This window comes from Gopherus flavomarginatus, chromosome 2 (assembly GCF_025201925.1).
Source record: "Gopherus flavomarginatus isolate rGopFla2 chromosome 2, rGopFla2.mat.asm, whole genome shotgun sequence".
Lineage (NCBI taxonomy): Eukaryota > Metazoa > Chordata > Testudines > Testudinidae > Gopherus > Gopherus flavomarginatus.
Genome location: NC_066618.1, coordinates 255,137,282 through 255,151,494, shown reverse-complemented (window position 1 = coordinate 255,151,494; position 14,213 = coordinate 255,137,282). Strand labels below are relative to the sequence as shown.

General features: G+C 43.5%; 1 protein-coding gene across 1 annotated transcript in view; it reads right to left on the bottom strand.

The window, feature by feature from the left end:
• SLC26A7 (solute carrier family 26 member 7) overlaps positions 1 to 14,213 on the bottom strand; it is a 151,923-nt gene that overhangs the window by 73,966 nt on the left and 63,744 nt on the right. The window contains exons 6-9 of the mRNA XM_050941497.1: positions 12,408 to 12,490; positions 10,484 to 10,631; positions 7,135 to 7,248; positions 827 to 904 (exon numbers count right to left, since the gene is read on the bottom strand). Coding sequence (XP_050797454.1) covers positions 827 to 904; positions 7,135 to 7,248; positions 10,484 to 10,631; positions 12,408 to 12,490 — 423 coding nt within the window. The remainder of the gene's footprint in view (positions 1 to 826; positions 905 to 7,134; positions 7,249 to 10,483; positions 10,632 to 12,407; positions 12,491 to 14,213) is intronic.

Below are 14,213 nucleotides of genomic sequence, written 5' to 3'. Positions count from 1 at the left end.
TACAAGCTACACACACACATATAAAGGAAACCAAGAAAGGATAAAAACAAAGCCACATGGTGCATCCCTTATCCAGTGGTTTAGACTGCAGATTATGTAATTAGACAGTAACCTATTTCAGGCCTGGACCCCATACGTGGAAAGCACCTTGCATACCTATGGCAATATATCAACAATAAAGCATAGTAAAAGTAAGACATGGCTGACCCCAAATCCCTAATATAAACATCCTCAAACTTTGGAGAAGTTTGGATCTGAATTTTAGTCGCTTTGGCCATTTTCTACTAGTGATTTGGTGTTAACTTACAATGTTTATGGCTAGATATTTTACATGGCAATACTCTATTTGGTCTATCCACATCTCAGTGCAGATTTATCCATAATTCCATGTGCAGCAAAACAAAAACAGTTCATAACTTTCTATAATAAAAGTTAGATCACTGGCTACTATCAGTGTGGGACAAATTTATTTCTAAAGTAAAATCACAGACAACATTCTCTATGCAGGAAACTTGTGCAACTACTTTGACTTCAGTGGAGCTATGCCAATTTACATGAGCTAGAATCTGGCCCCATATTTTTAGACCGATTACAGATCAAAATTAAGTTAAAAGAAAATATTTCCCAACACAAAGAAATTGGGGGGTAATCTAGGTATTTTAAGACTTGCAGAGGTGTATTCTCCTCTTTCTATTATGTCATTAACACTGGTGTTTATGGGAGCTATGTATTCATTTCAAAAGGAGAACCATCTTCTATGAAATATATGTATATCTTGTTTGGAAACGTGCAATGAAACTTTAAAAAATAAAAACAAGTACTGTACCATGGGCAGCCAATATAGCATTGGTCCTATTGCATAGATCACCACAAGTATCAAAATACAAGATATAAGGCAAGCCACCTAAACAAACAGGGAAAGCACAATAATGTTATTCAATATTTATAGCCAATGAAAAGTCAGTTGAATATGCTGGGTTTACCAGAAATGGTCAGAATAACATAACATTATAAACACAAAAGATAAAGGAAACAGACTACAGATTTTGGCTATCAAATCTGTGGATGAGAACCATGTGCGGATCATTTAAATTTTCACCTCTGGTGGATTTCCTCTAGCCACTAAATGCACGAATATCTGTATCAAATATCAACAATGGGCTTGACTTGATGTTAGATACATAGGCACGAACCACTTGTAAAATCAGCTACTGTAACAGTACGTGTGTGCAGTAATTTCACGAGATCTGCAGCAATGTATGCCCATTCTGTACTTGTATTTATGGTAACATAACCTTCATATTGTGTCATTTCACAACAGCTTATCCCTACACTGAACAATGCAACAGTGATATTTGAAGAACTCTAGATCTGTTGGTTGTTTTTGAATAGGAGGAGCTCTTTTCTTCCTTTATTATGAGAAAACATTTCCCTTGTACGATCAGGTATGAACAGAGATTCCTGTATTAGCATTGAAACATTTTACCTTTGGTTGATGCATCAGTAAATCATAATCTCCAATATCAGAAAGTTAATGGTTTATGCAGGAAACATGAATCTAGGCAAATGTATGTATTATCACAGTGTTAATCTGGTGGAAAATTACAAAACAAAATAATCCTTTTTAGCAGTAGGAATAAAACCCCAAAATGTACTCTAGAACTCAATCAAATCCTCTCCAGGTTTTGGTGATAAATATATGCCTGCTTGCTTTATTATGATACTGATAGGGAGTGTCTTTAATAAAGTTATCGTTGCACACTTTAAGGGATGATTTAGCCAAAAATAAAATGTCAGGGAAAAGAGAGGTAAAGGACAGATGCTGATATCACCTGAGGGAATATTTATCAAGCCTGGAATCCAGTTCTCACTTCTTGCAGTTGCTAAATTAAGATATCATGAAGAAGGAAATGCTCAGGATCCTACTAAGTCCAAGTAGAGGTTCTTGGAAAACATGAAGTCCATTATAGATTCAAATAGGGCTGGTACTAGTCCTTGTGGGGCCCCTTACATCTCTCTCATGACATACAACTAAATTCACTGACCTCTATGTTTTCAGAACACCCCCTGCCTCTGCTCTGCTTGTTGTCATCAACATTTGTTTGTGACATTCTTCAGTCCTCTGCTTGCCATCCCACCTATATGGACCAAGAAACTGGAAATTCAAGCTGAAGTGCACCTTTCCAAGAGGCAGAAGAAGAAAAGAGGTAAAGGAATTTAGTCTGTCATAGCACTGGGGTTAGAGAAAGCCACATACTGGAAACTGGCACTCTAGCTGGCAGATCAGGTACTACAGTGATGAGCATGATAGAAGAACCTGCATAGAATAGAAAAGGATAGAAGGGTACATATAGCGTAAGGTCCATGCAACAACAGAGCCTGCACAGCCAGCTGGTGGTGGAATAGAGCAGTGGTCCCCAGACTGTGGGACATGCCCCCCTAGGGGTGGCACATAGGAATGTTCAGGAGGGAGCGGCAAGGCCAGGGCCAGCCCCCAGGAGTGGTGAGGAGAAAGCGCCACCCAGCCCCGCTCTGCCCCCAGCTCTGATATGGTTCCGCTCACAGATAGGAACCCAGCTCCTAGCCCCCCAACATACCCTGCCCACAACTAAGCTCCTGCCCCCAGCCCTCCCCACAGCCTTGGCCCCTGGCCATGGCCCCAGATCCACCCCCAGTCTCAGCCCCTTACCCCTGTCTGCGCCCCCTCCGCCTGGGAGCCGCACCCCACTCCTAGACCCAACTCCTGGGAGTGTCTATCCTGAAAGCTGGCCATATGCCTTTGCATGTGATCCAGAACTAAATCACAGAATTACAGGGGCACATTCTCTCCTATGCTAGAGTTCTGACTGAGACAGGATAGGGAAGGTGTCAGGGAGCCAGGTCCAGCTGACTAATTCTGAGAGCCAACTGTGAGCCTGATGCAATTTAGAGCTGCTCCTCGCATAGGTGCTGACTCCGTGGGTGTTCCAGGGCTGAAGCACCCACAGGGAAAAATGGTGGGTGCAGACCACCCACTGGCAACCCCCATTAGCTCACTGCCCACCCTCCCCCAGTGCCTCCCACCCACCGGTGAGCTCCATGGATCAGCGTCTCCGCCTCTCTCCTCATGCCTCCCACCTGCGGCGAACAGGTGTTTCATGGCATGCAGGAGATGGGAGAGAAGTGGGAGGAGTGGGGAAGCGGCATGCTCAGGGGAGGGGGAAGAACAGGGTAGAGCCTTGGGGGAAGGTGTGCAGTATGTTCGGGGCCTGGGTCAGAGCCAGGGGTCCAGCACCTCAGCACTTTGAAAAGTCGGCACCTGTGGCTCCTCGGTACTTTTAAATTATGCCACTGGCAGAGCAAAGCAAAGCTACAGTTCACTGTTCCTACCCTGTGGGGGAGGAGTAGGGCTTGCCAGGGCAGAGGTGTGCCAGTAGGTAGTTCCCCTATGCCAGGGAACTCTCTGCAGGTGACTTACAGATGGATTTTGGTATCATTATGCCACCAGACAAGTACAAAGGAGTCGTAACCAATCAACTCCATGGGAAACATTATGATTTCATTCTCTTTATACTTTCCTTCAACCATACAGGCCTTCAGGGTCCTCTACAACCTCCTAGAAGATAGCTGGATAAAAGGGAAGGTCCTCACATGTATTAGTAACTGATTAAAAAATAGGAAAGAGAGGATTGGAATAAATAATCAGTTTTCAAAACAGAGAGAGGTAAATAGTCCCCCAGGGGTCTGTACTGGGACCAGTACTAGTCAACATATTCATAAATGATCTGTGAAAAGGGGTAAACAATGAAGTGGCAAAATTTTCAGATCATACAAAACTACTGCACACAGTTAAGTCCAAAACAGACCGCAAAGAGTTATAAAGGGATCTCACAAAACTGGGTGACTGAACAACAAAATGGCAGATGAAATTCAATGCTGGTAAGTGCACATTGGAAAACATAATCCCAACTATACATATAAAATGATGGGGTCTAAATGAGCTGTTACCACTCAAGAAAGAGATCTTGGAGTCACTATGGATAGTTCTCTGAAAACATCCACTCAATGTTCAGCGGCAGTCTAAAACGCGAACAGAATGTTGGGAATCATTAAGAAAGGGATAGATAATAAGACAGAAAATATCATATTGCCTTCTATATAAATCCATGGTACACCCATATTTTGAATACTGCATACAGATGAGTTCGCTTCATCCCAAAAAAGATATATTGGAATTGGAAAAGGTTCAGAAAAGAGCAACAAAAAGAATTAGGGGTATGGAATGGCTTCTGTATGAGGAGAGATTAATAAGACTAGGACTTTTAAGCTTGGAAAAGAGACAACTAAATGGGGATAATGATCGAGGTTTATAAATTCATAACTGGTGTGCTAAGTAAATAAGGAAGGGTTATTTACTCCTTCTCATAACACAAGAACTAGGGGTCACCAAATGAAATTAATAGGCAGTGGGTTTAAAATACACAAAATGAAGCATTTTTTCACACAACACACAGTCAATCTGTGGAACTCCTTGCCAGAGGATGTTCATAGAATCATAGAATTTCAGGGTTGGAATGGACTGCAGGAGGTCATCTAGTCCAACTCCTTGCTCAAGGCAGGACCAATCCCCAGATTTTTACCCCAGTTCCCTTAATGGCCCCCCTCAAGGACTGAACTCAGAACCCCTGGGTTTAGCAGGCCAATGATCAAACCACTGAGCTATCTCTCCCCCACAAAGTCAAGACTATAACAGGGTTAACAAAAACTAGATACGTTCATGGAGGATAGGTCCATCAGTGGCTATTAGCCAGGATGGGCAGGGATGGTGTCCCTAGCCCGGGGGTGGGCAAACTATGACCCGCAGGACCATCCTGCCCAGCCCCTGAGCTCCTGGCCCAGGAGGCTAGCCCCTGGCCCCTCCCCTGCTGTACCCCCTCCCCCCGCAGCCTCAGCTCGTTCGCTCTGCTGCCGGTGCAAATGGCGCAATGCTCTGGGCAGTGGGGTTGTGAGCTCCTGGGGCAGCGCAGCTGCAGAGCTCTGCCTGACCCGGTCTCTGTGCTGCGTGGTGGCGTTGGCAGCTTGGCCCAGCTCCAACCAGGAAGCGCAGCTGTAGTGCCGCCAGCCAGCAATGCTCCAGGCAGCATGGTAAGGGGACAGGGAGCAGAGGGGGTTGGACAGAGAGCAGAGGAGTTTGGGGTGGTGGTGTGGATGGCTGTCGGGGGGGAAACAGGGGGTTGAACAGGGGCAGTCAGGAAGGAGGGGGGTTGGATGGGGTGGCAGGGGGCAATCAAGGGCAGTCAGGGGACAGGGGGAAGGGGTGGTTGGATGGGGCGGGGGTCCTGGGGGGGGCATCAGGAATGAGAGGAGGGGTTGGATGGAGTGGCAGGGGTCCAGGGGCAGTTAGGGGACAGGGAGTGGATGTGTGTGGATGGGGCAGGAGTCCCAGAGGGGCCATCAGGGAACGGGGCCGGGGGGGTTGGATGGGGCAGGAGTCCCAGGAGGCAGATAGGAGGACCACAACCCCTCCCCTAACTGGCCCTCCATACAATTTACGAAACCCGCTGCGGTCCTCAGGCCAAAAAGTTTGCCCGCCCTTGCCCTCGCCTCTGTTTGCCAGAAGCTGGCAATGGGTGACAGGGGATGGATCATGTGATGATTACCTGTTCTGTTCATTCCCTCTGAAGCACCTGGCATTGGCCACTGTGGGAAGACAGGATACTGGGCTAGATGCACCATTGGTCTGACCCAGTATGGCCGGGTTTATTTTCTTATATGCAGGAACTAAAATGAATTCTACAGTGAACTATGGGTCTGAAGCATGGATAAAGTGGATCTGGGTGGATAATGGAAAATGATGCTGCACAAGGATGGTGAAGCACTAAATGTTGTCAGACTCTATTACTTGAAACATTCAATAAACAGCATTAGAACTGTCTTTGAATATTAATCCTTTCTAAAGATGTTTATTGTTTAAATTATTCAGTATAATTTACCTAGCTCACAGGGTACTGTGTGGGTTATCAATAAATACCTGAACAGTGTTTTGTAAATATAAAGACCTAAATAACTTCTAGGTATTATGACAACTTGTGACAAACAAATGTGATAAGATCTGAAGAGTTCAGCATAATCTACAAGCCTACACCATGAGTAATAATCTACCCTCATTTAGGTCATGAACTGCCATTAAGGACAAGCATAGCTTTCCCCAAAATGGTGTTCATATGGTTGAGTTAACATGATGAGCACAATTAGAAAAGTTATACTTTTGCAACTGTAGTTCTGATCAATCTCAAATTTAGTTCCTGTTATCTGAATTGCTTTGTCAAAAACTCAAACAGCTAATATCTGTCATGGAGAAGCTGAACATGTCATCTCCACAGGCCTGATATGTACTGTACGATATGAGCACATTGTGACACAATACAAGCACATAGTGACACAGACCTTCAGTGGGCAGATTATGACTTTTTAGGAGCGGCTTTCAAGGCTGATTTTCAAAATAAAGTGAAAAAAAAACAACTGGAAAAGTTGGATTTAATTAATTTTAGTCACGATCTGATTTAATTATTTAAATCGAATCAACCTAAAGCTAAAGACCAGCTCAACATATAAAGTGAAATCCTTCACATACCACTAGAGGGCCCTTTAGTCATGACGGTGATAATTCAAATAAAAATGCAAGAGTTTACATGTAGATTCTGCAGTGTATCCACGCAGGGGAGAAACACAAGGATTGAGTTCTGTTTCCCAGACTTGAAAGCTCATAATAAATTAAAATCTAAGTAGATTAATTAATAAATCAACCCATTTGCTTTTTTAGCATGGCTGTAGCACATAATTGTGATGCCATGCAGATTATTAAAGCCAAAGGGCAGACTCATGCCTCTCCCCACCTGAGTTATTAAACTAAAATTGTGTATTGGGGATACATGCTTGGTTGCTGGGAGGAATGAGGGGCATCCTCCTCTCACCAGCTGATTTTATATGAAGCTTGAAGGGATGGTAATCATAATGGCTTCAGAAGTTGGTTCCTGAGACCTCCACATTACAGGTAAACGGAGAGCAAGAAAATATAGTGGATACAATCAGTATAATACATGATAAACAGCACAATAATCTCAGCTTCTTACCAATTTAAGTCTAAGGAGTTACCTGTGTTTTTGCTCCCGTGCTATATAAAAGTGCAGTACGTCCCATCGCTGCAGCGCTTGGTATGCAGAAGAAAAACGAAGGAATCACATTGCTGAGGCCATGAGCCAAAAGTTCCTGCAAAGTTTTTAAAAAGAATACATTGTTTTATTCTGTTCTGTCATTTCAACATTTCTTACCAACATGGGAATTCTCTATGTAAATATTAGCAATTATAAAGAACAAACTTTTACATTGTATGTTACTGTATTCCCTTAAAAGATCTTCCCACTGTAGGCTTTCTCATGACTCTGTTCTAACCTGAATGATCCAGATGCTTACCTAGATTCAAAGGTAGACCAGGAAGTTATATTGTGTTTGGAGAATAAATGGCACTCCTAGTTATTAGAGATAGGCTCCAACCACAACATTTACATCCAGATCCATTTTGAACAGCCCAAAATTTGGGGGTGTTTAGCTCTGAAGTATGTTCAGGCCAATCTCAACTTTCAATAAGAAAATTTGAAAAAGAATGGTTAATTATCTTCTTTGACAGCAAGTTTTAATGGAGTAGCAGAAATGGTAACTTGCATGTATATGGTATCTTTCATGACTAATGTGCTTTATACCTCACCCAGGTCAGAAATGCAACTACCTCTGAGCAAAGTCTTAGACATGAAATGCCTAGTCAGGGTGAGGAAGCCTTCCGAGATCTTGCAAACTGCATACTGAGGTGAACAGTGTGTTCAAATACAGTGTCTGATTATGGTTCTTTAGCATCAGTGCACTGAGTCAGGGACAGAGTCTAGGGAGACTCTTTTTCCTCTTCCCCACGCAAAGAGACCAATAATGGTGCTGCACTGCCCCATAGGTGGCACACTCAGCCACCTGCCTGACCAAGTATCCTCCCACTTGAAGACCAGCAAGCTGCTGGAGGGCTCAGCTGTGGATGTGCATGCTACACATTTACTAAAGGCGCAGCAAGGGCTGCAGACTAAGTACCCCTGAAGGCATTATCTTATTCCTGCCATTTGCAGCTATAATGCCTGCCTTCCACCATCACTCAGGCAGGACTTCCATCTTCTTTCCCTCTTCCCTACAAAACATGGCTTTGTGACATAAGTCAAAACTAATGGAAGATTGCGTGCAGAAATATTTTTTAAAACATGAGCGAAGAGGACATCCACACATCCATGTCTCAATGATGTACTAATATAAAAGTTGCAAAGACATGGGCTGGTCCAAGCAAAACTGCGGTGTCCTGCAAAGACATTCAAATGAGTCTCCAGCTACCAGGCCAATCATTCACTGTTCAGCCATGGCTCATCCAACTCACACTGCTCCGCAATGGGGCAGGAAGGCAGGGTAGCATTTCAGTCCCACAGGCAGGCAGACAGAACAGAGAAAGGAACTGTTTTCTCATCCTGAGAATATTTTAGAGAGTTTGAACATTTTTACAGTCCTGACTCATGATGAAAAGCCAAAATCTCAAAATAGTTAGCAAGCTGTACAATTTTTTTTCCACATTGAGTCAATCAAAACATTTTCTTTTGATAAGTTCAAAATGTTTTGTTTTGATTCTAACCTTTTTTCAGTCTATTTAGCTTACATTTCAAAACAAAAAGTCAGTTTGAACTGGAAAACTGAACATTTTTGTTTTGAAAAGGTCAAAATGGAATATTTAGACAATTTTGAAATGTTTTTTCAACATTTTTTGGAGTTGAGAGATTCAGCTAAACTGACCTTGTTTCATGAACAATTTTGCTTTTGACTAACGGACTTTTCTGATGAAAAATGATTAGCTGAAAAATTCCCCATCAGCTCTACCTGTGGGACCATATACAATAGAGAACTTGTCCCTAAGTACTTGTATTTCCCACCAACTGCTTAAGTTATTATCTTCCCAGAGCACTCAGCCAAACTGACGTCGCTCCTACATCAGATTCAGCAGCAGAGTGGCATAAGCAGTAAACAGCTCACTGACACTTCAGCCTGTCCCTTGAGTAGTCGAACCCTCAGGACTGACAGCCCTGCAGCTGAAGGTTTGGCAGGGTTGTCTGAATCAGCACTGCTCCTACTTCTTATAAAGAGTCATCCTTTTCTTGAAATGGAACTCATGCTTTGCACAAGCCCCATTTTGTAAGAAAATCAGGCAAGTCCATCGGACTATAAGTTCCTAGCTCACTCCAGTTACTGCTCTATTTCTTCAGTCTGTGGCCCATGTAAAATTCTCCTCTCACTGATTTGCCTTGGAAGACACTGCCTCATGTTACGACACTGAAGAACAACAGACTGAAACCCAAGCTGGCCACTGTTGGTGCCTAATGCAGCATTCCATGGCTGCTGCTGAGGCTTGTGTCCCCTTAAAATCAGCAGCAGCCTCCACAGACTAGGAAGCTTTGCAGAGCTCATTTGGACTGCACTGGGTGTTTACTCAGGGCCGGCGCTTCCATTAAGGTGACCTAGACAATCACCTAGGGTGCCAGGATTATTGGAGGGGCGGCATTTTGCCGGGGGGCGGCAAGCGGCTCTGGTGGAGCTGCCGCAGGCGTGCCTGTGGAGGGTCCGCTGGTCCCGCAGCTGCGGTAGACCTGCCGCAGGCGTTCCTGTGGACGGTCCGCTGGTCCCGTGGCTCTGGTGGACCTCCCACAGACACGCCTGCGGCAGCTCCACCGGAGCCGCGGGACCATCGGACCCTCCGCAGGAACTTCTGCGGCAGGTCCTCCAGAGCCGCGGGACCGGCGAAATGGCCATGCACCTAGGGCACCAAAAACACTGGTGCCGGTCCTGTGTTTACTACTATCATCTGAAGTCCTCATGATAACATATGAAATGCCTCAGTCACCTAGGGTGGCCAGACATCCCGATTTTATCGGGACTGTCCCGATATTTGCTTATTTGTCCCACGTCCCGACCTACCTTCGGTCGGGACGCGAATTCTCCCAACATTTTGCCTCCGCTCACAGGCGGAGCGGAGCCCGGAGGGGGCTTGCGCCCTCCTGCCCTGACTCCGCCTCCTCCTTCCCCCATTGGATCCCTCCCCAAATCCCCGCCCTGACCCCGCCTCTTCCCCAAGCACGCCGCATTCCTTCTCATCCTCCCTCCCTCTCAGGCTTGCACTGATCAGCTGTATAGCGGCACAAGTACTGGAGGGAGGGGGGAGGTGGAGATGGAGTGGAGACATGCTGGTGTGGGGAGAGGTGGGGTATGGAGCTCTGGCAGCTGTTGGGTTTTTTTTGCTCCCTTCCCACCAGTGTCCCTATATTTCATCTGTGTGATCTGGTCACCCTACAGTCACCTGCTAAGCCTCAGTCACCTGAAAAACATCATAGTCATTTTATGATCTGCCAGCACTGAAAAGAAAATACTTTACCTGGTTATCATCCACAGAGTATTTGAACTGTTTAGCAGAGCCTTGAGCCAGGGCTAGTGATGCTACATAACCAACTAACGCTACTCCAAAAGCTTCAGTAACTACTTCAGAGAGGATGTTCAGGGATGGGGCTTTTGGTGCTGGTATCCTGTAAAGGTAAATACAATCCTTTTTACTGGACTTGATACATGTGTGATAAATCCTGAACTGAAGTTATATTTAATTGAAACGCATACAAGCTCACAGAGACACAGGGCTTGTAAACACTGTGGCATTTTGCCCTAAATGTCACATCATTGCTACCACTTTTTCAGTTGCATCAAACAATAGTAACAACAGCAGGAGTACTAGTGTAAAAAGGATGCTGGCAGACACTAGCATTTTGAGAACCATGTTGGGTAGACCTCCTTTAAAGCACACAGTGCTTAAAATACCAATGGTAGCCTGTCACCTTGACAATATTAGTACTCCTGCTGCCAGGGGGCAGAACTGGTGGTAGCCATAGTGCCCCCTATCTAAAAGCTATATCAGTGTTAAATCAGAAATGTATGCCTCAAAATATGTATTTTGCTGACTTAATATGTGGGGGATAGGAGAATGGGATGACTAATAATAGTAATAAAGTAAACCTCACAACAATTTAGGAGAGGCAGACTACCATATCCATTTGAAACTGCAGGGAAAAATTGAGACAGCCTAAATGAAACTATCTCAAATGGAATCTGCCATATGTAAAACAATGAACTAGTGAACTGGCAATGGGTCCACATAAATCAGCTCAGCCACTGAAATCCTGTTTCCTCATTTTGTAACATACAACAATTTAATTTAAGCCTCTCAAAGCATTTACTGTTTTTTGGAGGTTACGGGCTGCATTTGCATTCTTCAACACTTTCTGCAGCAATTCTTTAAGTGTTATGTAGCACACAATAAGCTTCTTTTAATTAAAGCTGCACAAATAAATCTTAACTCTTCATAATACATATCAAAGAGATGCATTTAGCCTTGTCCAAACCCTGAGTTTAGATACGTGATGCCTAATTTGCCACCCAACAGCTCATATAATTGGCTCTCTCAGTATCTTCCTCCTATTGCTGCAATACACACACTGTCTCCTGGGCTTCCCAGAATGCACTGGGCCTATGTCAGATGGGGAAACCCTAGAAGTGGTTGGAAATCTAATGGGTTAACTTGCTGAGCCCCATTTTTAAATCTTATAAACTGATAATGATCATGAGAAGCATGCGGTATTCTGGGATCATGGACCCCAATGAAGTAGGTTCTCTCTATCTATAATGTGTTCATCACCATAGTAACTATGGTGCGTCTATATTTGTTAAAATGCTATTCAAAAATATATCATTTGGTAACATATTCCCCCGCACTCCCCCAAAAAAATTATTTCTTAGGAAATTTCCTATTAGACACCAATAGATTACTTGGGAGAGTGGGGGGAGAATGACTTAATATCCCAGTTTAGAAATGAAAAGAAAAAAAATAAACTAAAAAGGTGTAGAAACACTGCTGCAGAAGAAGGGTGCTATCTATACACCCTCTGCCCATGGCAAGCTCCTCCATAATACCCGGTCTGTGGCAGCACAGAGAGAATTATTTTGGTAAGTGTACTGGAGAAGGAGGCCTAGCAAGTTGTGTTGTAGAAGGGGAGAGTGTTTTACTGTCCAACCTTTCTTAGATCCACTGGACATCATTTGTCGTATAAAATAATGAAGCAGTCTCCATAGGCACCTGAACTTCTGCATTGCTCAGGATGGTTATCAACAAACTTCTCCAGTGAGGGGCTATATTTGAGGGCCGAAATGAGTATTGCAGGTACTCTCCATTTTCATTTTATTTGATCTTTTCATGGACTGTTCTGTAAACACATATACATTTTAAAACCATAAGCAAATAAAGAACACATTACCCTTCGGGAATATGTCCCACAACTTCTAGGCCATAGGTGTACTCCAGATCAGCACAGTAGCAGCCAATGGATGTAGCAATGATCTATTTAATTCAGTACAGAAATGATGTTAATGTTCTATTTATTAGGTTCTAATATTGCTGCAATATCTGAGTGCTTCACAATCTTTAATACATTTATCTTCATGATACCCCTGTGAGATAGGGACATGCTATTATCCCCATTATACAGAAAGAGAACTGAGACACAGAGCGGCCTAGTGACTTGCCCAAGATCACACAGGAAGTCTGTGGCAGAGCAGAGAATTGAAACCAGATCTCTGAAGTCCCAGACTAACGTCCAGTCACTGGACCATTCTTCCTTCCTAAAGTTGCCTACTAGAGTCCTGAAAGATGCCTCTCTAAATATTCCTTCCTAAAGATGCCACTCTAATGTCTTAAAATTTGCACACTAGTTAATAAAAATACCTTTATTTAAGCATTAAGTGCAATATTCTGTTTAGAAAGGGTGAGGGCCGTATTCATGGAAAACTATGCAAAAAAAAATATATATATATATCTCTTGTAAGTTTCACTACAGGATGCCATAGTATATACAGCCAAAACATATTGCTGCAACCCACTGAGGGCATAGCTAAGAAAATCAATGCACAGAACCAGAATCTGTAGGGATTATGTAGAGAAAATCTCATACTTCACTAAAATCCAACAACTGTTAAAAAAGTTTTACAGAGCTGGTCCAAAAAAGTACATCTGCAATGTGTTGAGCAATTACTGTAGAATACTGCAGTATTTTTGTATGGGAACATGAACATTTATGGCATTGGAGATAAAAGGAGACTGTGCATATTTAAGTACACATCTGCCAAATATGACTGCTGCCCCACACCCACACCAGTTATAGATGTTCAATTTGTATCCACAGACCCACTAACAAAATGCAGCACAAAACTGTATCTTTCAAAGTGCATGTTAGTATGCAGCCTGTCAATGCCGATGTCTTTTTTTTAAACAAATTCTAGTGCTTTGAAATAGAAACATGCTCATAGACTTTCAGGTCAGAAGGGACCATCATGATCATCTAGTCTGATCTCGTGCACATTGCTGTTTAGGTTGCCTTCTTGGCTACACGTTTTAAATTTCAGAAAACTGGAAAACACATGTGCAAACTATTATTTGTATTAAGAATACCCTATGCTCTATAAAAGTTTTCTTATCCAAATGTGACTGTCCCTCTTCAAATCTACCCACCAAGGGGACAATCCATGCATGATCCACTTGTGGCTACTAGTAGGGGAGCAGCACCATAATTCCCACCCTCTCAGGACCAGCACATGGTGTTCTGTGGGAATGGGATCTACACGAGTTGGTGGGTCTCTGCACAGTGATGCTAGGAGAAACTCAGTAAGGGGATCTTCACAGAGTTTTCACTCCACCTCATACAATTTTTCTGAGAGTTTTTCAGCCCATTCATGTCCTTTTCCTTTTCAATTTTTTTTTAAATCAGTTGCAAAGTGGCTGAAGAATTCCACTGTAACCTGACATGTTGCTGTGTATCTTAGCTTGAATAATAGCATCTCTCTTAGGCTGTGGTGGTTTAGGTCTAGTGGTTTATTGCCTGTGCATTCCCACAACTTCCTCCTGATTTCCCCTCTGTCTGACTTCCTTCCTCAAAGTATTTTCACAAGTATCTGATTAGGTCTCTCATGGTTTCTGGGGCATGCTATACAAACACTTTTCTTACTGGATAATAGCTCATCCTTTCCTGCTCAGATATGAAATTGCTTCTAGCTTAGACCTTGTCTAC